Source organism: Mauremys mutica, chromosome 23 (genome assembly GCF_020497125.1).
Source record: "Mauremys mutica isolate MM-2020 ecotype Southern chromosome 23, ASM2049712v1, whole genome shotgun sequence".
In the NCBI taxonomy this organism is placed as follows: Eukaryota; Metazoa; Chordata; order Testudines; family Geoemydidae; genus Mauremys; species Mauremys mutica.
In genome coordinates, this window is record NC_059094.1 from 18,401,569 (window position 1) to 18,424,459 (window position 22,891).

The window sequence follows — 22,891 nt, forward strand, 5'->3', positions numbered from 1 at the left end:
CTTCCAACATGTTAGGAAGTATGTAGACAATGAATTACAGAATTAGAAAGCAGATTTTACCTAACCAGTATCATTTGTGGGGGGGAGAAGGGGTATTAGAAGTAGGGGTAGATGGTTGGAAGGAATCCTAGTATTGAATAAATAAATGTGATCCGTTTTAAGAGTACTCAAAATTGTAATCAATAAGGAATTGAAAGAAGTCTTCAGTTTTTCAGTGCTGTCACTTTTTTCAAATCAGGTCAACACGTCTTTTCTTGCAAGGAGCTCCTTGCAACAAGGACCATGTCTTTTGTACAGAACCTAACACAATGGATCCCTGATCCTGATTTCTAGCCTATCCACACACGCTATACAAAATCCCTTCTGTGTAGAACCTAAAGGCATGAAGTGGCTGTTAGTGTTATCACTGGTACCTTTTAGGACCAGGTCTTTCTAGAAATGTTTGGAAAGGTGACACAGTGTCTGAAGTGGGGGCAGGCAAAGGGAGTGAAGTGAGAAGAGAAATGGGAGCATCTAGAGTGGGAGGGAGGTTTAGACATTTGTGAGGGAAGAGGTGGGCAGGAGCAGAGCTGGGAAGAGCTTTGAAGGGGAGGGGAAATCTGAACTTTGTATGGAAAAAGAGGAGACCCTGAGTGCAGCGATTCAGGGAAGGAAGGTGGTCGGAACAAGGGGAGGGGAAATTGCTGTCAGCACTATGGATAGGCTGAACACAGAAAGATGAACTAGATGCTGCTTTTCCTTTTCACCTTACCCCACCTACACGACAGCTTTCTGATGTGCAGTGACTTAGGCAGATCATGCAGCAATGGCCTTCCTCATAGCTCTCCAGCGACACTATGAAAACATTCCTGCTGCAGGAGGGCTTGAGGAGAGAAGTTATTCATTTGTATTGCTGTTACACCTAGGAGCCCCAGTAATGGAGCAGAACCCTTTTGTGCCAGGGGCTGTACAAATAGAGAACAAAAAGATGGTCCCTGCCCCAAAGAACCTGATTGCTCCACCATTCACTGAACCCAGCAGACTTATGTCTACAGAGAGAAGAGACGAAGGCCTAGTCTGCACCTAAGACTTCAGTATAGGCAGCCGCAGTGTTGGCTACAGCCACACCCAAGTACGATGTAGGGACAGTTTTCAAAAGTAAGACCACGGGGTTTTTAAACTTTTTTTTTAAGGCAAAGTTACGATCAAATGTTAACGTACAACATTAGTACATATCGTACATTACTTATTACTTATTCAGGATCAGGTGAATGTTCAAAGAACTAGGCTAAAGATTCTGGCTTGTTAGCTGGGGAGCCATCATCCTTTTGAGTGTGCTAAAAAGGGTGACCACATTTCTAAATACCGAGCCTCATTTGGCACTTCTCTTGTGTACGATCTTGGTGTGAAAGTTTTCCCATTAGAAGGACTGTCCCTATTTTACTAGACCGCAGTTCCATAGAAGTCACTTTTTTCCAATAATGTGCAATACAATAAAAAAAAAATAAAGACATTAACATGTCATTCTGTTTTAAAATGTAAATCCTTCACTGGAACATTAAGTAAACAGGTCAGGGGATTGCTAGGAAGCTGGCATTTTATCATCAGATGAGTGTTCTTTAATAGCTTCCTCTCCAAAGCATTCAATTCCTGGACACAACCGCCACGTGTGTAAGTACGTTCCCCTTTCCTTGCAACCCCTCCAGCATAGCACCTCTTTAGTATCAAAAATAGGATGACTATTAACTGGAGTCAAATGCAATCTATACAGTAATATATAGTTTCATTTTGAGCTACACAACTTGAAGATGTATATCCCCTTCCCAATACAGAGATCCACTCATCCAGATCAGGTTTTGTCCAAATCTCTCTCCCAGCTTTTCATCTGGGTTGTTTTCTTAACATTTTTTTCAATCAAAATTGTATATATCTTAGAAATTACATTTTGTTCCAGCTTGCTCCTGGGTCAACTCCTCAAATGTGGTTAAAGGTCTAGATAGAGGTTTCTTGTATCCAGATTTCACAAAACGTTTGCCTGATAAATGTTGAAAATATGGGATCTTTTTATTACACGTCTCGGTAGGATTTAAAATCAGTACCCAGGAATTGCGGTCCAAACTCAGTAATCTCCGTTCTTCCCCACAACCAATAGTCACTGTGGTATTTCCTAAGGCTTTTCTGTAAGTGAGCTTTCCCTGGTGCACCTGAATCTGAGTTCTCTACTTTCTCAGATGATGTCCCCTTCCCCGGACTCCTTGCTATCCTCTCACCAACCCCACCCAGAACCTCTGAGTTGCACCAGATCCCACCTGCCGCTTTCTCCTGCAATCCCAGATCCCAAACAGTTGGGCCTGAAGCACTGAGGCCCTTCTCTCCTTACATCCCCTTGTTGCTATGGCTCTCATTCCCTGTAAACAAAGGGAAAAAGCCTCTGATTGGCTCCTGGTGAGGATGGTTGCCTGGCAACCCTCCAGAGCATGCTTAGCAACCACTAATACAAAAAAAAAACAAACCCATACACAACCAACCACTCAGCAGTGGGAGGCAGAAACTCCAGAGTCAAGGAAGGAAGGTGGTAAGTTGCTCTGACTTGATTCAGTGTGAGGAGCCAGGTGCCATGGCCTTGCTGGGGAGTGGGGGGGATTCAGGAGCTGGGCTTTGTGCAGTGTGTCTGAGACTTCTCAGGCCTTGTACTTCAGCTGTACAGGTTTGTGCTTTGTTAACAATGTGTGTGTGTGTGTGTGTGTGACCAACCTCCCTTCTGTGTTCCTTGACTGTAGCACTAACCTCTCAGCCCAGACAGTGTGAAGCCGCCTCCTGCCTTTCTCTGGGGTTTTCACTATAATTTGACCCCCTCCAACCTGTCCTGCAGCTCTGAGGCCTTTGTGTGGACTCTTCCCTCCCCTGCTCAAGGAATAGCACAATTCCCCCGCACCCAATGTGGTTTTATTATGAATCTTGCTTTTCATCCTTGCGGAAGAAGCCCCACTGGCATTAGATGAACAAGCTGTTTGTGGTCAATGGCGGAGTGCAGAGCCAAAGCCGGCCCTCAGTGGCACATGTCCCCATAATCTTTGAGTTTCTGCGTCCAGAGATTAGTCCCCAGCATGTAATGCTCCATTTACATCTGGAGCGGGTGCCCTCTGTTCTTTGGGACCTAGAGTCTCTGCAGACAGGCACTGCTCCCATCCAGGCTGAACATCATGTGTGAAGAGCTGTCGCCTTTGCAGGGCTGCACCTCTGTATTGAAGAGGGTGACTACAATCCTGCTCTGCTTCTGCAGAGTAGGTGCAGCATCAGGTCTCCCGGCCAGGCGGGTGAAGCATGAGTGGAACAGACTTTATTAAATCACCTTCTGAAGGAGAATCACAGAGACGTATCTGGTCACCTGCCACAGCATGTTAAATATCACAAGGAAGTTCACTGCTGGGGCTGACTGTGTCCCCAGATCAGCAGCTGGGGGAGGTTGCCTGATGAGCCAAGGCGGCCAAGGACTTATTGGCTCATCACCAGGTAGTCCCAAGAAGGCACAGTGTCAAGAGGGGATGGTTGTGGTCGGGAAGCTTGTCCTGTCCTTTTCTGTGCTTTCCAACCTGTAGGGGCATTCGGATGGCTGCAGCGGCCAGGGCAGCCAGGCTATTTCTTGTTTCTCCATATCTCTGCTGTAGCGAGCCGCTGACCTTGGTGACATGGCCACGCTGAGTGTGAAGCCAGGACAGAGATTTTCAGTCCCAGACTGGCATACCAACGCTAACCTCATCTCTACGAACGCTGAGCGTCAGCGTTCTGCTTCCCATCAGATCAGGCAGGAAGCCAGGACTCTCCGTAATGAAACTAACAACCAGGTGGGCTTCCCAGCTGTTTCACTCCCCTTTTTGTTTGTAAAAACAGGTTTGGGGATTTGGGTGGGGGAGGAGGATGGAGGGGTGTTAAAGATCTGGCTGGCTGAATGGGGTTGGAATGGGGAAGTTTGTCCCTTTTTCAACCTTCAGATCACTGAGGCGGACCTATGCCAGTAGTGATGGAGGGTTGTTTGGAAGTGATTATTTAGTGTGAAATTAGCAAAGCCAGGTTGAATGCTGGGGGTGAAAATAATCTTCCAATAAAATTAGTTGTAACTTATAAACTAATTTGATTTGGTCATGCTCTCACCCATTCTGTGTTCACCTTCTGCAAACATATTGTCAGATCAAGTTTTACCAGCAAAACTGGATTGAATATCCTGGAAAGTTTTTAAATTCACTTCTGTGCACATTCATTCCAGAAATCTGATCAGAACAGCTACTTTCATCAAGTCATGGGATAGAAACCGTACCATCTGACCTGTGACCAATCACAGCTGAGCAACAGAGCTTAGGTTTTGGAATCTGAATAGCAAGGCGCAGGGTGAACAAAACTTGTGTGAAATTGTCAAACTTTGAATGAACGAATCTGAGAAAATCCCAATCTCGCTTTGTTGAGTAAGGCCACATCTACACTAGCACTTAGGTTGGCAAAATATGTCGCTCAGGAATGTGAAAAAAACACACCCCTGAGCGACCTAAATTTTGCCAGTATAAGTGGTTGTGTGCACAGCGCTATGTTGGCAGGAGAGCGGCTACTGCTGCTCATGGAGGTGGTTTTATGATGTCGACAGACGAGTGCTCTCCTGTTGACACAGAGCGGCTACGCGAGTGCAGCTGTGCTGCTGTAGGCTCGCTAGTGTAGACATGGCCTAAGTTCTTTGCTGTGATTTAACTACTCATATCTCCTAACTCATTTATTCCGTTTTTAAAGCCAAAAGGGACCATACCAATCATTTAGTCTGAGCTCCTTCACTAACGACTGGAACAACTTACCTAGGGAGCTGGTGGATTCTCCATCACTTTCAGTCTTTAAATTTGTTCCTGGGCAACAAATATTTGTCAATGGACTCTTCAGACTGGAAAGATCCAACAGCGGGAAGTTGAGGCTACACAAATCCAGACTGGAAATAAGGCTCACGGTTTGAACAGTGAGTAATTAACCACTAGAAGGATTAACCAAGGGCTGTGGTTAATTCTCCATCACTGGCAATTTTTATATCGAGTGGATTTTTTAAAAAGATGTGGCTGATAGTTCAAAAGGAATTATTTTGGGGACTTCCTCTGGCTTGTGTTGTATAGGATGTCAAACTGCATGACCACAGTGGTCCCTTCTGGCCTTGGAATCTGACTCTGTAAGTCTGGGTGTCTTTCACAATCTCCTATGGCTCAAACAGAAGTTATAGGCTTGATGCTGAAGTTGTTGGGGGAAGTTCTTTGGCTTGCATGGGGCAGGAGATCGGACTAAATGATCACAATGGGACCTTCAGGCCTTACTCTGTGAATCTGCGCTTTGCTGCTGGGCCTTCCATGGCATTTGGACTGGAGACCCACTGGCACTATATGTAAGAATCCTATTGCTAGGCCAGAGAGCCATGTTACGGCTTAGTCCCCTTCCCAGTTGGGCAGGTACCTACATAATGAAAACCACCAAACTAATTGACAACGATTGGCACACCGGTTACAAGGTGGAAGCTCACAGCCGGAATTTAAGGCACAATCGGATACGGCAAAGTAACTGACACTGGGGGTTATTTATAGAGAGCAGTAAATGTGTAAAAGGCAAGAGGGGTGATGAGATAATGTAACTGCTACACTCTCCTTTTCCTGCTCTCCAGCTCCTCTCTCTGCTGAAGCACAAGTCAGTCTCCCCCCAACATCCCCCCCAAAGGTATTAACACTGCGTTAAACCTCAGAGCTATAATATACATAACCTGGAATGAAGGTGTTAACAGTTCCCAGTCAGCTGCAAAGAGAGACAATTCCTTAGTAAACAAACCAAACATTTATACACAAACCCCCTCATTGTAAATAGCATGTGTGGAATAAGTTAGGAACAACTTTTAGACAAATGCTATTCGCCAGTAAACCTGTAGGGGTTCTTTGTACAGATTTCTCCATTTTGCTGCTGTTCCATATATTTCAGTGTGAGGTTTGACTGACCCTGTGCCCTTTTATAGGGGAGCTGGAGACAGCTCTGTGGACTCAGCAGCAATTACAGTTCCCAAGCCAATACTCAGCTGTCTCCTCAGTTTCCAGCTGGATTGGGAATCTGCAGCCTGGATCCCAAGTGGTGCAGTTACTGGGACACAGCCCTCACAGCGGATACGTCTCTTTGTTTATGTTGGACAATAGGAAAAACTTCCTAACTCTCAGGATGGTGAAACACTGGAATAAGTTGCCCAGGGAGGTTGTGGAATCTCTGTCACTGGAGATTTTTAAGAGCAGGTTGGACAAACACCTGTCAGGGATGGTCTAGATCAGGGGTCGGCAACCGGTGGCTCGCGGCTCGCCAGGGTAAGCACCCTGGCGGGCCGGCCCGATTTGTTTATCTGCCGCGTCGGCAAGTTCGGCCGATCGCGGCTCCCACTGGTCGCGGTTCGCGGTCCCAGGCCAATGTGGGAGGCAGGAAGCCGTGGCCAGAACATCCCTCGGCTCGCGCAGCTTCCTGCCTCCCGCATTGGCCTGGGACCGCGAACCACGGCCAGTGGGAGCCGCGATCGGCCGAACTTGCCGACGCGGCAGATAAACAAACCGGGCCGGCCCGCCAGGGTGCTTACCCTGGCGAGCCGCGAGCCACCGGTTGCCGACCCCTGGTCTAGATAATGCTTAGTCCTTCCTTGAGTGCAGGGGACTGGACTAGATACCTCGCAAGGTCCCTTCTAGTTCTACAATTCTATGATTCGTCCTGCACTGATCAGCTGCGGAGTCCACACATCTATCTCCAGCTCCCCTCTTTGGAACCTTTTCCCTCTGAGCTCCGATTAGCTGAGCTGTGAGAAGATTGCTGGCCCTCAGCGGAAACCCTTGCTCTGCACAGCTTCAGAAGCAGCTACTGTGCATGTCTAATAACGGCCACATCCTGGGCTCTTCGAAGTTGCCCGCTGCTTTCTGTATGCTTGTGTCCTCCCCACTGCCCCTCTCTTTATCTTTGGACTTGTATAAAAAAAACAAAACTAAGGCTGCAGTATAAACGTGGGTTATAATTGCAAATGGCAGTTGATCTTCTATTCTAAAATAGATTTGCAATGTCCCCTGATGTGCTATTTACCTTCGTCTAATGCTTCAAGGTCTTTGTGTGAGTTTTTGCAGCACCCTAGGAACTCCGTGAATAAATCTATCTTGTATTCCCCATTGGGATTGTTGCTTCTGGAAGACCAGCCTAGTCTTGCTTTTAGAGAAGTCCTTGGCACAATTAATAAACGACAGCTTACAGGAGGTGAAATCATCCATACGCACTGATTTGTAGGTGTGCAAATATTATAATGGGGACTCTAGGTTTGATGCTCTTGTGGCCTGTATCTTGTGTAGTTATTTACATTAGTGCATTAGGTGTCATATACTGTGCTACCAAAACAAATGGTAGGACTTTGCACTGGTAAAAAATGCAGGGCAATGAATAAGCAGGCCCCTGTCACGTGGTGAAATGCACCCTCAGTCGTCACAATTTCAGCTACAAACATTAAAATGGAAACGGTGTCTCTTCTAATTCCAGACACAATGGGATGAGCATGACAACAGAACACGACTCGCTGAACGTATCGACAGTGTGAACAGATGGAAGGAGACCTTGGACAAATGCCTCACAGACATAGACACTGAAATTGATGCCTTAGCCAAAGTACGTTGGGAAGACAGATGGCTTAAACTCAACATATGCTCTTAATACGTGTGACTTTAAACAACTAAGGCCCTGATTCTGCAATGAGCTGTGCATGGATCGACTCCTTTGTGGGGCTTAGCACCAGTGCTCTGAGCTCAGTGCAGGATCAGGGCCTTAAATTGCTTTCAGGAAAACAAACCCACTAGCTTCTGTTCCCATCTGAATTGAGGCAATGCATAGTGCTGTGTGTTTCATATAGTCTGTCCTCTCTTTTTCTAAAGATCTGGGGGGGAACATACCAATACATTAAACACTAAAATAAAAAAAATAGGGAATAATAAGTGGGTTTTTAAAAATATTTATTTAGGAGCTCAACAATTTTAGGCAAGAATAATTAAAGTTGTCTTTATTTGACACCTCTTTTAAATTAAATTTAAAGTTTGCATCTTTTTTACCGTTAGAATCAGGAGTTTGTGTCTCTGTATTGAGCACAGTTTTAATAAAGGCTAAATCTATTTTGTGTGTTTCTCCTGTGCATTGCCAGTGACCCGTTGCGGGATCACAGGCAAGCTGCATTCTCTTGTGCCTGTGTTTTCCCATTTGTGAAATGGGGATCGAGCTCCCATAGTGGTGGGCCAGACTATTTGCAAAGTGCTCAGAGGTCCTTAACGAAAGGCATAATGCCAGGGCTGTGATGAACTGCAAATGGGAAAGCATTTCTGGTCCCATCGGACTTTGTGGTCTCCAATGGGGAGAAGTCTCTCTGATCCTTTCACTGCAGAAACCCTGTGAGATAGTTGAGTGTGACCATAGCTGCTAGCTTAGCCTCTGAACTGCAGGCCCTATAGACAGAGGCAGGCAGCTGGAGCACATTGCACCCAATAGACTGCAGCAGTGAGCCACTCGCTACAAGGTTTAAAAGCTGCTTCCAGAGGTGGCTAGGAGGAGGCCATCACGACGGGAACAGGCGCAAGCATTCCCCAAAGAAGGGACCGCATCCCTAATCCGAGCTGCCTTCTCCCCACCAGATGAAGGAGGCAGCGGAACGTGCACTGCAGGCCAAGAACTTGCCTTTGGACGTGGCAATTGAGTGCTTGACACTTCGGGAGAGCCGCCGAGTCATTGACGTGGTGAAGGACCCCATGGAGGACGAGCTGCACAAGGAGGTGGAGGTGATCGACGGAGCCAAGAGAGATCTGCAGCAGAAAGTGAGCGAGGCCTTTGAGCAGCTCTGGTGAGTCGAGCAGCCGAGCTCGGGGTGGTTCCCCCCCACGCCGGTGACTCCAAACCGTGTCTCTCTGTATGGGGCTTTGGGCTATCAGGGCGCACCCCTGCCTCTGGACTGGCCAGCGTCCGAGCAGAGAGCATGCTCTGCGGCGACACAGGCAGTGTTACACCTTGTGTCAGCGTCTCGCGGCGATGCCCCATAGCGTCCTGTGCCAGAATGGGCCCGTTAAGAGCTAATATTGGAAGTGCTGCTGGAATCATGGCATTTATGAAACAAGGGAAGGGGAGGGAACAAGTGTGGCAGCTAAAGGGTGGGCCTGAGCTTTTGCCTAGTGGTTTTGGGGTCCCAACTTGAGACACCTGGCAGGTACCTGATTCTCAAAGGAGGGGGCTTAGCACTTCCCGAAAATCCAGGCCTCTCGAAGGCATCTCATGCCCCAAAGCACAAGCCTCTTTCAAAACCTTATCCTGCAGTGCCCAGCCTGCTGGGTGCTACGCCCTGCTGGGTCACTGCCGTACAAATCACTGAACTTCAGGCACACGTGGGCAGCTGGTTCAAGGGGCCGCTAGAGCTGCGCCACGGAGTAAGGGTGGTCCCCGTGGAGGGTCCCACAGGGCCAGCCTGGTGCTATAGAATCTCACCATTTATTTATTTTAAAAAAAGCCCAATCAAGTCTCTAGCCCCCACGTTTCCCAAGAAAGCTTTGAAAAAGTGAACCGATTTTAGAGCAGTTGGACGGCTGGTCTCTGACTCACTGTCTCTGTAACCTCGGATGGACGAGGAGCTGTGTCTGTCTGGCAGCCCATGTCTGAGCCAGGTTTACCGTCTCTGCTCGGTCTGCCAAGGAGATAGTGGAATAGACAGTGAAAATCTAACACCTTTTTCAGCCTGCTGACAGTGACAAATGCAGCTTATCCTACTCCTTCTTTGGCAGCCTCTTGCAGGAAGCACGCCAGCAGCTCAACTTTGATCACCGGGGAAAAATGGAAGCACTGGAGATAGACCGGGTCTGTTCCTCCCTCAACGTCAACTCTCCCAACATCTCGTTCAAGGTCAATCCAACCCGGGTCCCAACTGGGTAAGGGGAAAACCAGCCTCCTTGTGGCCAAACCCAGGCTGTTTTAACCTTCATGCTGATGCTGGAAAGACTTGGGACTCTTGAGTTTCTGGTGCCTCGTGGAAATAACTGGCTCAATTAGCAGACAGCCTGGCCTAGAGTTTAAAACACCAAGAGCTGGATTCAGGGCTGTCTTACTGGCTCTGCTGCTAGCAATGAGTGATATCAGATACGGTACTTAGAGAAGCAATCCCTCCCTTTCTCCATACTCCCAGTGATTGTTGTTACTAATAACCATTGGTCCTTCCCAAGCACCCTCCCTCCGCATGAGTGTTTCAAAGCTCTTTGTGGGCACACGCGAGCCTCACAACATCCTTGTGATGTGACTTAATAGCATCCCCATTTTATAGAAGGGGAAACTGAGGCACAGAGGGGGAAGAGAATCATCCAAAGTGTCCCAGCAAGTCAATGACAGACTTGTGGTGAGAAACCAGGAGACCTGCCTCCTGTCCCCTGTTGTAACCACTAGACCATGCTGGTTTCACAGTGAAGGTAATGATCAGAATACCCAAGGGATGGGGTAAATTCTCCATCTTTTGGAGCCTTTCAATCAATGTTTGGATATCTCAAAAGATGTTGGGCTCGATGCAGGAATCCCCAGGTGTGATTCCCTGGTCTGTGTTGTGCAGCAGGTCAGAGGATGATCACAGCGGTCCCATCTGGCCTTGAAATCTGAGTCTCTTTGCAATTGTAGAAAGCTTTTCCACCTTGGCATGGAGAGGTTTCTTCCAAGCTCTCTCTTGCAGTCACTCAGCTTATTGCCCAAGGCATGAGTTTAAACAGCCTGTCCTGTTGGGCACGCTTGGCATTCTAGATCAACAACGCCTCAGCAGTGGGACCAGTACAGCCAGTACAACAAAGACCGAGCAGAGGCGGAAATGAAAGCCTCCACTGAGCTGCGGGAAGCAATAGCGCTCACCATTGCTCAGGTAAATGAATCAGCCATCACCGATGCAGAAGCCATTGGTGCAGTTAATAGATGTTAAGCCGGGTGGTAAGTCATGTGTTCCCCAGTGGGGATGGCTGGGTGAATGCAGCCTGCTTCGCAGCTTAGAAACAGGTGGGGGTTACGCTGTGCCTTTTGGGGTATGTGGTGCTGCTGGTTCGCGGGAAGGGAAGTTTCCTTTGGCTGTCAGATGACTGCTGTTTCCTGAATAGTGATTTTAAAAAAGGCAAACGTGCCTCACTAGATTATTCCTTGGCATCATGAGCGTTTTGCAGCTCTTTACTGATCTCACAGGGCGTCTGCTTTGCCCCAGCGAGCAGAACACAGACTCAGAACAGTCTGGCATGGAGAGCGGTGTAGGAAGGATATGGGTAGAAGTGGTTTTGGAAGAAGAGGCGGAGGTCTGTTGAAATGTTGGGGGATGTGCCAGGAGGCGGTTCCAGGCATAGGGGGCGCTGTTGAGAAGGCCCCAGTAACTGAGTTATTGTTTCCTTAAACTCCTCTGTCTGCCTATCTCTGCATCTGTCTCTTCTTTGGGGGCAGCTGGGACTGTCTTTTGGTTCTGTCTCTGTACAGCCCCTAGCGCAGTTGGCTTCTGGGTGTTTTGACCAGACAAATAATAATGAGCGTTGGGGTGATGAAGGGCACAGGGAGACTGTAGAGGAGCATGGGAATGGGCAGAAGAAAGCTGAGGTCATGCAAGGCCCTGAAAGTGAGGGCTGTGTGTTATGGAGGGAGCAGAGTAATTGCTTTAACAGTGCCGGGGAGACACCTCCTAGAGGCACATGCACAACCTGTTGTCTCTCTAGACAAACAACGAGCTGGAAGCTCAGCGGGTGGCCACAGAGTTCGCCTTGCGGAAGAGGATCCGGGAGTTTGAAAAAGCCTACGACGAGCTGAAATGGCAGGAGAAGAACGTAAATTTCTGGCTTGTTTTCTTCACTGCCAAGCGCCCTTGAGTGAGATTCTATCTTCAGAGCGTATCTCTTGCAAGTAACACTGATGGCATGAAATGCTTCCTTGCTGCGGTTCAGCACACCCCAGTGCAAGAGGCATTTCTGATGGAAACCTCTTGGTACATCCACTCCCAGGCACAGTGATGCCTGGTCCACACAAACTGAGCAAGTTGTGTTTAACCCTATTTGAGCAGAAGTCCTTTAGTCCTTGTTTAAAAACCATTTCCAGCCTGGTAAAACCCCAGAAAGCCTGGAGCCTTCTTGAGCACAGCTGGTTCCCTATCTAGATCTCATGGGAATTTCCGGAGTACCCACTTTGAGTGCACCCTTACTAAACTGGACAGCTGTAAGTGCAAGATGGGAATAATCCCTTGTGCTGTGTGTGTTAATCCTCAGACCTTGGAGGAAATTGCTGAGATGGAAGAGGACATCCGACGCCTCGAGGAAGATCTCAGGAAGAAAATGTGGGATCTGAAACTCGCACACACTCGCCTGGAGACCCGGACTTACCGCCCCAACATGGAGCTGTGTCGGGATCAGGTACAGATGATCCTGTAGGCTGGGGGTGGGGTGGGACGGATACTAATCTGGCATTCCTGTTGACCATGAGGGATTTGAGGTTATGAGGGTGGAACCCTAGATAGAGCTTCAGTGGCTCCGAAATGATCAGACATGTTTAGGTGTGGACTGAATGGAGACTAAAAGATGAATAAAAAGGAATCCACCACACGGTGTGAGTTAAAGCATAGAAACAAAGTGGGGAGGTGGGCAAAGGGAAGGGGGACTTGGGGGAACCATAGCAACTAGCAAAAACCAGTACCCGCTCTGCTAACCCTTATGACCTGTTCCTGACTCATAGGTGCAGTATGGGTTGACTGATGAGGTCCATCAGCTGGAAGGCACCATCGCCGCCCTGAAGCAGAAGCTTGCACAGTCACAGTATGTTCCTACGTGGTTTGGGAATTACCCATCCAAGACAGAATAATGATGTTAACAAGCACCAGAAGGCTTTGTAACGTTCTGACCTGCAGCACCCCCTGCTCAGAAACAGGGTGCTTCATTGGAGCTGTGTGGGGAGCTCCAGAGTGGACAGCAGGGGGCACTGCAGTGCAGGAGGTCAGACTTAGATGATCATAATTAGGCTGACCAGATAGAAAGTGTGAAAAATCGGGACAGGGAGTGGGGGGTAATAGGAGCCTATAGAAGAAAAAACCCCAAATATCGGGACTGTCCCTATAAAATCGGGACATCTGGTCACCCTAATCATAATGGTCCCTTCTGACCTTAAAGTCTACCAGTCTATGAGGTCAGAAACAGGGTGCCTCATTAGGGGGAGCTCCGGAGCGGGCAGCACGGGGAGCTGCAGGTCAGGATTGGCAGAGCTGGTGTGGGGTGGGGTGACTACACTTACAAAATTATTGAAGGGTGGGGGGAAATAGAAATAGAAATGCTGCCTTGGGTTTGTGTTAGGTTCCCATGGTCGTGTCTCTTGTGAGCTGCATTCCAGCAGCAACATGTGGGCTTGCTATTAAAGAGACCTGAGCAATAAAGTACAACGTGCCAGGAACTTCCCCTGTAGCTCTGGTGTGCGTTAGCTTGAAGGCAAAGGCAAAAGCTGTGCTGATTTTTGTTGTGGTGAGAGAGCAGAAAGCTGATTATTTGTCCTCAATGCCAGGAGGCAAGTTCAGTGGCGCAGATGCACCCCTGACTCCCTAACTTCTGCTTTTCCCAGGGATGCCCTAGACGCTCTCTATAAACACCTGTACCGCATCCAAACTGATATGGGCTACAAAGCAAACTCCCTGATGCTGGACAACAAGTGCATGGACAGCAGGAGAAAACTCACAGTGCCCGCTGAGAAATTTGTGCCAGAGGTTGACACCTTCAACCGAACCACTAACCGTATCCTCTCCCCCCTGAAGAGCAGGCAGCTGGAGCTGGCTTAATCCACTGGGAACAGCATTGGGCAATGGAGCCACCCTGAAGATAAAACTCCTAGAGACTCAGTTCTGTACCAGAGAAAGCTGACATCTGTGTTGTGTTAGATCAATGTTATTCTCCTGCCCCCTAAATTGTTTTATAACTGTCTGTCCCCTTGCATGATTTGTGTAGCTTCTTGCACTCCAAGGAGCATTATAAACAATAAAGTCTGTCCCCAAGAGCACTTGTCATCTGACAGCGTTGGAAGCGTTTTACAATGATTGAATCCATGTGGGCTCTCTGGTGTTTTAAGTTCTTTAAAGTGCGGGACTGTGCTCTGAAAAGGAACTGTGTAACCGTGGTACCTCTCCAGATCTTTTTACTGTGCTGACAGATTCAGATCTGCCCACTTTAATGTTTAAAATAATGTTTTGGGTTTTTTTTCCCTCTTTCTCTTAGCCCTGCAGAGCCAACACTGCTACAAACGAGGGAGCTGGAGTCCACTCTGGCTCGTGTGGTAACAGACTTGTTAACTAAGAGCTAGTTGCATAGTCACTGTGGGCCCTCAGTTGTTTGTATCCCAGTAGGACTCACTCCTCATGTGCTAGGTCCTGTCTACACATCCAAGAAGACACAGTTGCTGCACCAGAGAGCTTGCAATCTGTCCTTGTAGTTCTTGTGAAATTGGGATCAGCATTTGGCCTGCGTGGCTGTCTGGCTCACTCTTTATCACCAGTATGAAATGTGTTTATGGGGTGTGCCCGTGCAGATGCTACAGCAGTGGGCCCTGTAGAAAGGAACCCAGCTTGATTTCCAAATGCCACGGTGAGTTTGCAGGACTGGAAGTTAGGGGAAAACCAACATCTTCACCCCTGTCAACTAGGGCTCAACTTGGGCAGGTTCCTGGCATGTCTACCAGCCTGGGGTTTTTCATAGTGGCTGTTGTCTTCCGCTCTAGACTCTTGGAGCTTTCTAGCCACAGGGAGGGGGTTGTACAAATCCCTCGTGTAACAGTACAGGTATAGTATTGTAAAGAGCCACTTGTACTTTGCTTAGATTAGGCGCTTGCACTACTGCAGCTAGATTGGTGGCTAAAAACCCAGGGTCGACAAGGCCCCAGTCTCGAGTCCTTGGGGCAGCACAGGAAACCTTTATACCAGGGACCCAGCTATAAACTAATGGAAGGTTGGCTGTGGTAGGCTGCAGCCAGCCTGAAGCGAGGGCTCTGAGGGGTATGAACTGCCCCCGTTCTCAGCTGCTGTCACCTCTCCAGCCTAATGAGATTTACATAGCGCTAGTGACAATGTCCAAGTATGGAGGAAAAAGGAAGGGCAGGAAGTTAGTTGCTGCTGTGACACCTCCTCTCCCTGCATGCCCAGGCCCCAGCCTCCTGCTCTGCCCCTCCCCTGGGCCTCCACCAGCCAGTTCTGCCCCCAGGGTGCCAGCCCCACCACACCCAGGCAGTGGCCCCGCCCCATTCCTCTCAGATCCTAGTCCCGCCCTCCCCCAGCGTGCCAGCCCCCTCCCCATAGCCCCACCTGCCCCCACACCCCCAGGCAGTGGCCCCGCCCCCATTCCTTCCAGATCCTAGTCCCGCCCTCCCCCAGGGTGCCAGCCACGAGCCCTGCCCCCTTGGGCCCCGCCCCATTCCTCTCAGATCCTAGCCCCGCCCTCCCCCAGGGTGCCAGCCCCCTCCCCATAGCCCCACCTGCCCCCACACCCCCAGGCAGTGGCCCCGCCCCCATTCCTTCCAGATCCTAGCCCCGCCCTCCCCCAGGGTGCCAGCCCCCTCCCCATGGCCCCGCCCTCCCCATAGCCCCGCCCCGTTTAGCCCCGCCCCCGTTTCTCCCAGGCCCTGGCCGCGCCCCCCACCCCCGGCCGGAAGAAGATGGCGGCGGCGCTGGCGGGCGGGTCGCTAGGCCGGGTCGCTGCGCGGCTCCCGCCGGCCCGGGGCCGGTTCCGGGGCTGCCTGGCCGGGGCGCTGCTCGGGGACTGCCTGGGCGCCACCTTCGAGGGCAGGGACGTGGTGCCGCTGCCCGAGCTGCTGCGCCACCTCCGCGGCCTGGAGCCGCCGGGCCCGGCCGGGGGCAGCGGCCAGGAGGCGGATGGCAAAGGTGGGGGCCGGGGGGGGCTCGCGCACACTGCCCCCCCCGTTCACCCTCTCCCGTCCCCCCCCGGAGCCTGAATTGCCCCCCCCGGGAGCCTGTCCTGCCCCCGGGTCCCTGAATCCCCCCGCGGACCTTGTCCCCCCCCCCCCGGAGCCTGTCCTGCCCCCCCCCCCGGGAGCCTGAATTCCTCCCCGCGGACCCTGTCCCGTCTCCCCCCCCGGGAGCCTGAATCCCCCCCCCCCGCGGACCCTGTCCCGTCCCTCCACCGGGCGCCTGAATCCCCCCCCGGGAGTTTGTCCTGCCCCCGGGTCCCTGAATCCCCCCCTCACCCTGTTCCTCCCCCCCGGGATCCTGAATTCCCCCCCCCCGGTAGCCTGTCCTGCCCCCGCGTATCCTGTTCCCCCCCCCCCCGGGAGCCTGAATCCCCCCCCTGCTCACCCTGTCCCGCCCCCCCCCCCCGGGTCCCTAAATCCCCCCCCCGCACACTCTGTTCTCCCCCGGGGGTGTGAACCACGCAGCCCAAACTGCCCCAGGTTAGTGGCTTTCATGCAGGAGGCATGTGGGGGAGAGAACTTTATTTTTATTTTTAAGAAAAGGAACCTGTAACTTGAAAACTGCCCCCAGTTGGTGCCGGCCGGGGGGCCTCAGGTGCAAGGCTGGTACCTGGAACCACTTTGAATTCATTCTTTTGAAATAATTAGATTCCACCTTGACTGTGTTTCTTTCGTATTAATCCCAGGTCACTGGTCTTGTTTCTCTTACTGACACCGCCACCTAGGGTGACCAGACAGCAAATGTGGAAAATCGGGACGGGGGGGGAATAGGAGCCTATGTAAGAAAAAGACCCAAAAATCGGGACTGTCCCTATAAAATCGGGCCATCTGGTCACCCTACCGCCCCCTAATGTATTATGGGTGAAGGCATGTTCCTCCCCTGCTGTAGTTCATGAAGTTGCTCCTCTGCAGTCAGTGACCATTTTTAATCTCTCCCAAGGCCTGCTAAGAGATCTGAGTGTCTGGAAATACAGCCAAGTCTTTTACACTCCAGATTCACAGAGAATTCCCCTGGCAGTAGAGAAATGGGATTGGGATTCTAGTGGAGCAATAGGACCTCTTGGTGTTTGGATGATCATCTGGTATTTTTGCCTTCTCTTTCAGAAATGCTCTGCTACACAGATGACACAGCCATGGCCAGGTGTGTGGTGCGGTCCCTGCTAGCCAAGGGAGAATTTGATGAAGTTGATATGGCCAGGAGGTAAGGAGTTGCAGTCAGCACAACAGGGAGATCTGTGTTGCTTTTGCAAGTGATAGTGAGTGAAAGCTAAGCAGCCACTTTGAGCTGTTCCCGTTCAGACTGAATTCCTCTGCACTTTCCTGGACTGAAGTGGCCGCCTATTTGTGTGGAGAGTCTAAAAAGAGCAGTGGCCCCAATGCTGCAATTTGGCCTGTGCCTGCAGGGTTTGTGCCATCCTAGATTCTCATTGACTTGAGTGGCATCTCAAATCTGATGTTGAAACTAAACAGGGGGGACACTGTCAATGTAACACTTGTGTTGTAAGCAAACAAGTTGGTATAGTTTTGTTATTAAAAGCACTTCAGTTTTTCAGAACTATTCCCTTTCTAGTTTACTTATTGCTTGGTATGCCGTTTCCTTTTTTACGCTTCCCTGAGTTTTGGGCAATGAAAATCTTTGAAGTCAGATTGTTTTATAGTCCGTTTCCTATTCAGATACTTGGTGCTGAAGCGTTTGGGTTTCAAATGGTGAGAGGCAAAGGTTTAATTGTTTAAAAACTGTCTCCATTGGACTTGAACAAACAATATTTCTGCCTGCCTGTGACTAGGAAAAATGTTTCCAATTATTTTTTAAAGTATATCTTAAAACATCAAAAAGTCAAGAGCTGAAACCAGTGATTTCCACAAATAGATATAGTCAGTACAACCACATGGTCCAACCTCTGTTATCCTCATCCGCCCAGGTCTTTGGGGCAGGGATTTTTCCTCTTTCTACAGCACATATCTGTACAGCACCTAGTGCAGTGGGGCCAGGATACTTGCTGAGGTCTCTGGATGTTACTCTGATTCAAAGAATAATAAGGCTTTATAAAAGCCTCTTTCAAAAAAAGATTTTAGTAGCAGAGCCAAATGTAAGTTGAAACTGTCCCTTTCCAGTGTGGTTTTTCTAATTCCTATGTAATTGCTGCTGTTTTACCTTTGGCAGATTTGCTGAGGAGCACAAGAAGGAGCCGGATCGGGGCTATGGGATGGCCGTCGTCAAAGTGTTCAAGAAACTTCTGAGCCCCAAGTGCAGTGATGTGTTTGAGCCAGCCCGAGTGCAGTTTAATGGGAAAGGCTCCTACGGGAATGGTGGTGCCATGAGGGTAGCAGGCGTTTCGCTGATTTACCCCGATGTTCAGGATGTGAAGAAGGTGCATTACAGGGAGGTTGTTCAGGCACTGGGGCTCCCAGATCTCTGCTGATAGGATTTGGTGATTGTCTTTCACTCTGGTTTCCTAATGAATTTTTTTTTTAAATCCACAGTTTGCGAAGCTCAGTGCTGAGTTGACGCATGCCAACTCACTTGGCTATAACGGAGCCATCCTGCAGGCTCTGGCAGTGCACCTTGCCTTGCAGGGAGAGCTCAGTCGGGAAAGCTTCCTGGAGCAGCTGATCGGTCACATGGAGGATGTGGAGGCAGATGATAAATCTTTGGCTGATGCACGAGCGTAAGTAGGGCTCAGAGAGTTGCACTGTGTCCTCCATATGGAATTTGGTCTAGTTCACAGCAGTGTCTTTCTCTTGACTCTGTACGGCTGTCTACCTAATGCCTCATAGATTGCATTCTGTCCTCTCTCTCGATGCTATTCTGTGCATGGGAAGTGTGAGATTTTCCTTCATGTCATTAGGCTGTGTTTTGATTTTAGCTGCATGGCTTTTCCTGTGACTGGGGTACTCATATGTTTGAAAATACAGTCTCCTTGCCTCTCTCTAGAAGCGGCCTGCTTCTTGCCACACACTCAGCTGCCATGAGCACATTTCCCAGTCTGTCCTGGTGTGAATGTCCTCGGAGTGAGGAATGAGAAATTCCTCCAGGTTCCATTTCCCTCTGCCTCTCTCCCTCAGTCCAAACCAGTCCCTTTATGGAGTGGAAGAGTGTGGTTGTGATTCATAAAAGCCATCTAACCGGTTGAGATATTGCTCTGCTGGCTGCATGCTGTTATGTCTAGCTTCTCTTCCTTGTCCTATAAGCAATTTGTGAGACTTCAGTTTGTCCTTTCCCATATCTGGCTTTTCCAAGAGAGTTGACTTGCTGCAGACTGGTAAGATGGGTTCTTTTCTCTCCTCCTCTGAAGCCCTCATTCATTCATTTCAGTTTGACGTGCTCTCAGAACAGCTTTGCTTTGAGGTTCTTGCTCGTTCTCCGCATGTGTACAGGAGGTCTCGATAGTCATGGCCATGGTTCAAACACCTGGAAATGTGGGAAGATTCACTCCTACAGCCACATATACATAGCCACTAACGTTTCTTTTTTTTGGAAAGTCTGCGTCCCTGGGAGCCCTCTGTTTGGACACCTCTTCATAGGCTGGGTTGTATTAGATCAAATCATGCAGATTTCTCTCTGGTGGCAGGAAGGGAGAAGTCACCAGAGCAGAGCATTTGTTACATTCCTGTTTCTTGTCTCCAGGATGGGTTTTGAAGAATTACCATTTTCAAGGCGTCTTAAGAAGATCAAGGAATTTTTGGAGCTTAGCACCGTTCCAAAGTCAGATATATTGCTTGAGTTAGGTAAGCACCTTTCTTCCTACAGGGATTCAGGAAAAGCCATGGGGCAGGGCCAGCTTAGGGAGCCTGTGGTTAGTGCTTTCCTGGACTTCTGCCTCTTGCTCGCCAGACCAGCGGGGGGTTGGATGTGTTGCAAAAACTGCATGTTCAGCCCTGTGGAAAGAGTAAGTATGTGACCCGCTCTGCAGTGACTCCCTCCACGAGGGCAGCCTATCTTTCCAAGAGAATAATAATGCCGAATTTTCCAAGATCTCATCTTAATGACAGTCCATCAGTCAGATCTTCCTTCTGGACACCAGGCAACCCAGTGATGTTACAGGTTAGGACTGTGCATGGGCATAGTTGGGGGCATGTTCCCTGACTGGAATGGTAGTGGGGTGCTGATCGGGAAAATGACAAGCGGAGAGCATGGGATGGAAAGAAACTTGCATAGCATCTACTCACACTTCACCTGGCTTGAACCAGCCATATTAGAGTTTGAAATTGGCAATAAGATGAGCTCATGAACTAAAGGGAAGGGATTCTGTTGTGGAAGATTAGAGATGTAGCAGTCCTGCTTTGTCGCTGAATTTGGTTGGTTTCATTAACAGGAAATGGCATTGCTGCTCTGGAGTCTGTCCCCACTGCGATTTACTCCTTCTTGCGCTCCATGAAATCTGACCCAGATATTCCTGATCACTACAACAACCTACAGAGGGTCATCATCTACTGTATCTCGCTGGGTGGAGACACAGATACCATAGCTACCATGGCTGGAGCCATTGCAGGAGCTTATTATGGGGAAGAGCAGGTACCCCCGTGCTGGGAGCAAAGCTGCGAAGCTTTTCAGGAGACGGCGATGCTGGCAAATAGCTTGCACAAACTCTACTGCCAACGACTTTGAGCCACAGAAGTGGTGTCTTGTGCCAAGGTTAAAGCGAGTGTCTACCTCTGCCTCACTGATCAGATCCATAGCAAACGGGTCCACCTTGTCTTTAATGATCTGTAACCTGTCCAACCCCAGAATGGCTCGTGATGTCATGTGTCGCATGGTAGAAGTGAGACTTGGACCTTGTTTTTCTGTTACAATTGATCTGGAGGTTGCTTGCACAGAGAGCTTTGGACGATGGAATTCGTTGTCCCACCAAAGCACAGAGGCAATATCTGGTTTCTGATGAGATTTCTGCTTCTTACCGAGGCCTCTCCTGTCAGTGTCTCGTTCTGTCATACGACTTGTCCAAGCTTCAAGTGGGGTCTAAATCCAGGAACCAGCTTCCTGTCATCTGTTTCCAGATTCCACAGACTTCCATTCAGATGTTCACAGCCTAACCTTCAGGAAGCCCTTGGGTTGTGCCGTACCCATAATGCAATTCTTTTGTCATCTTTACTCTCTGCGTTACACCTGTGCTTAACTCCTTAAACTTTCCATTGCCTTATGCACCAGACTGCGACCTTCCAGAATGCTGCTCTTGCTCTGGTTACTCTCTCTCCTCCCAGTGCCTAATCTGGGCTGTGCTATCCTTGCACCCCATTCTGCAAACCTGGTGTCCAGTGCATGTGGCAAGGTCACTAGTAAACCAGGGAGAAGAGATGTAGTAAAACCTAGTGGTACCTTAGGTCCAAATCTTGGTCACATTGAAGTCAGTGACAAAAATCCGATTGACTTCAGTGGGAACAGGATGCAACTCTAATTGCTTTCAACCTCTGCACCTGGTTGGGATTGTCTAAAAGTGGACAGAAGGGCAGTTTCAGTTGAGAATTCACTTCTGTTAAGAAGGGGCTCATGTACTAGGAGACCGTGCAAATGGTAGAAGATGTATTAGAAAACAGTGTTCTGCAGTGGGATGTTTAAAAACGTGCCCAGTCAAGCAGGCAGAGAGGAAATAATCTGAGTCTGTATGCAAGCTGAATTGTGTAAATAATGTGTTTTGAAATGTCTATAGTAATTACAGAAAACAAAGAAATAAAAACCATTCTGTTTGCAGGCAGCTACCGTATGGAAATGAGTGTAAATCCAAATATTCCAAAGATTTTACTAAAACTGGGAAGTGAACACATTACTAATAGGGGGCTTATTTCCTGCTGATGTCAGCAGAAAGTTGTTGTTGTGTACATGTGAACAATCTGGTTGTAATTGGGTTATTCCTCACCTTTCCTGTACTTTGCTTCCCTAGAGTACCAATCTATTGCATGAAGCTTTAATGGATTTTCCGTGTATACACATGACTATTTGTCCTATAAATATGTGGAATTATGGGCCCACTGTATTTACAGCCTGTGCTGCAGATCTGAGAAGTAAAACATCATATCTTATATACTTTAAGAGATTCTGCAAGAGACTTCAGAATTTTCAAGGAAGACATTTAAAAACAAATTTTCTGTTTAAACTGATCTTGTTTTTCTTTTGAATGGAAAGAAGTTGTGGAGCTTGCACAGGGTAGCTTTTATAAAGTCTAGCTTTTCCTAAAATAGGATTGGAATGTGTTTTTCTTAAAAGTAATCCAGTCACTTAGGGATCATTGAAGGAAAATACAAGAACGGTGGCTAATTATCAAAGTAAAGGAGTTGTGTTGCATAAATCAGTCGTTAGCCTGGAGACTTATTTGACCTCAGCCTCTTTAGGTAGCAAACTAAAGTTTGGACGACTTGGACAAAGAGATGTTCTTTATACGTGCGTCTCCTATGGAGCCTTTCCTAGCCGGGGTAGAAATTCCTGGCCATTCAACTGTAGCTGAACTTGGAACCCAGTAGGGAAAATCTTTATGCATATTTGCGCAGACTAATTGGACTGGAGCCTGTTCTCCAGTGGTGGTGTGTAGGGATGGGAGTTTCCTGTGTGGAAACCTTGTGAATCAGTGGCAGGCTCTTGAAGTGTTGCAGTGAAAACGACAGCTCAGCTGCAGAAGGCCTTGGTCATCTTCTGTGTCGCCTTTCACAGCTCTGCCAACCAGATCCTGGTCTTTTTCCTGTGTCCATTGACGTTCATGCAGAGCACAATTCATCTACTGGTAAAAAGCTCAGCGCGCTTCAGCCAGAGCAGATGCTAGTCCGCTGGCAGCATTTCCCGTTTGTCCAAACACCTGGCTCCCGGCAAAGAAACTGCACTCAGACTTGTGTAATGCCTGTGATGATGAGTCAGGAACATCACTGGAGCTATGGTTGATGGGCTGAGTAAGGGCCGTGGTTTTCCTGTTGTGTTGAGGCACCATTTATA

At 49.0% G+C, this 22,891-nt stretch overlaps 2 protein-coding genes across 5 annotated transcripts; both read left to right on the forward strand.

Annotated features, from left to right (window-relative positions):
• Positions 1 to 652: 652 nt before the first annotated feature.
• On the forward strand, positions 653 to 14,055 carry TEKT2 (tektin 2). Of its 4 annotated transcripts, none has more exons than XM_044997479.1 (10): positions 653 to 658; positions 3,648 to 3,824; positions 7,537 to 7,662; positions 8,673 to 8,878; positions 9,807 to 9,950; positions 10,804 to 10,918; positions 11,745 to 11,852; positions 12,288 to 12,431; positions 12,751 to 12,830; positions 13,624 to 14,055. In XM_044997479.1, exons 2-10 carry the CDS (start codon positions 3,669 to 3,671, stop codon positions 13,835 to 13,837), a joined length of 1,293 nt encoding a protein of 430 aa, XP_044853414.1. In that variant the 5' UTR covers positions 653 to 658; positions 3,648 to 3,668; the 3' UTR covers positions 13,838 to 14,055. The 4 variants fall into 4 exon arrangements, with proteins under 4 accessions (XP_044853414.1, XP_044853413.1, XP_044853415.1 ...); XM_044997478.1 differs by lacking the exon at positions 653 to 658 and adding an exon at positions 2,455 to 2,554; XM_044997477.1 differs by lacking the exon at positions 653 to 658 and adding an exon at positions 2,500 to 2,554 and having other exon boundaries at positions 3,579 to 3,824.
• A 1,615-nt stretch (positions 14,056 to 15,670) lies between these two features.
• On the forward strand, positions 15,671 to 21,665 carry ADPRS (ADP-ribosylserine hydrolase). The gene is made up of 6 exons (XM_044997640.1): positions 15,671 to 15,925; positions 17,077 to 17,173; positions 18,137 to 18,344; positions 18,457 to 18,641; positions 19,601 to 19,701; positions 20,289 to 21,665. Exons 1-6 carry the CDS (start codon positions 15,700 to 15,702, stop codon positions 20,579 to 20,581), a joined length of 1,110 nt encoding a protein of 369 aa, XP_044853575.1. The 5' UTR covers positions 15,671 to 15,699; the 3' UTR covers positions 20,582 to 21,665.
• The last annotated feature ends 1,226 nt before the right edge of the window (positions 21,666 to 22,891 follow it).

What these genes read in the sequence shown, in the direction of transcription:
- TEKT2 (XM_044997479.1), top strand. Translation starts at nt 3,669, where the DNA reads ATGGCCACGCTGAGTGTGAAGCCAGGACAGAGATTTTCAGTCCCAGAC. An exon ending in GTAATGAAACTAACAACCAG is followed by an intron (nt 3,825 to 7,536) that starts GTGGGCTTCCCA and finishes TTCTAATTCCAG; the next exon opens with ACACAATGGGATGAGCATGA. An exon ending in TGGAGCTGTGTCGGGATCAG is followed by an intron (nt 12,432 to 12,750) that starts GTACAGATGATC and finishes CCTGACTCATAG; the next exon opens with GTGCAGTATGGGTTGACTGA.
- ADPRS (XM_044997640.1), top strand. Translation starts at nt 15,700, where the DNA reads ATGGCGGCGGCGCTGGCGGGCGGGTCGCTAGGCCGGGTCGCTGCGCGG. An exon ending in CCAGGAGGCGGATGGCAAAG is followed by an intron (nt 15,926 to 17,076) that starts GTGGGGGCCGGG and finishes CTTCTCTTTCAG; the next exon opens with AAATGCTCTGCTACACAGAT. An exon ending in AGATATATTGCTTGAGTTAG is followed by an intron (nt 19,702 to 20,288) that starts GTAAGCACCTTT and finishes TTTCATTAACAG; the next exon opens with GAAATGGCATTGCTGCTCTG.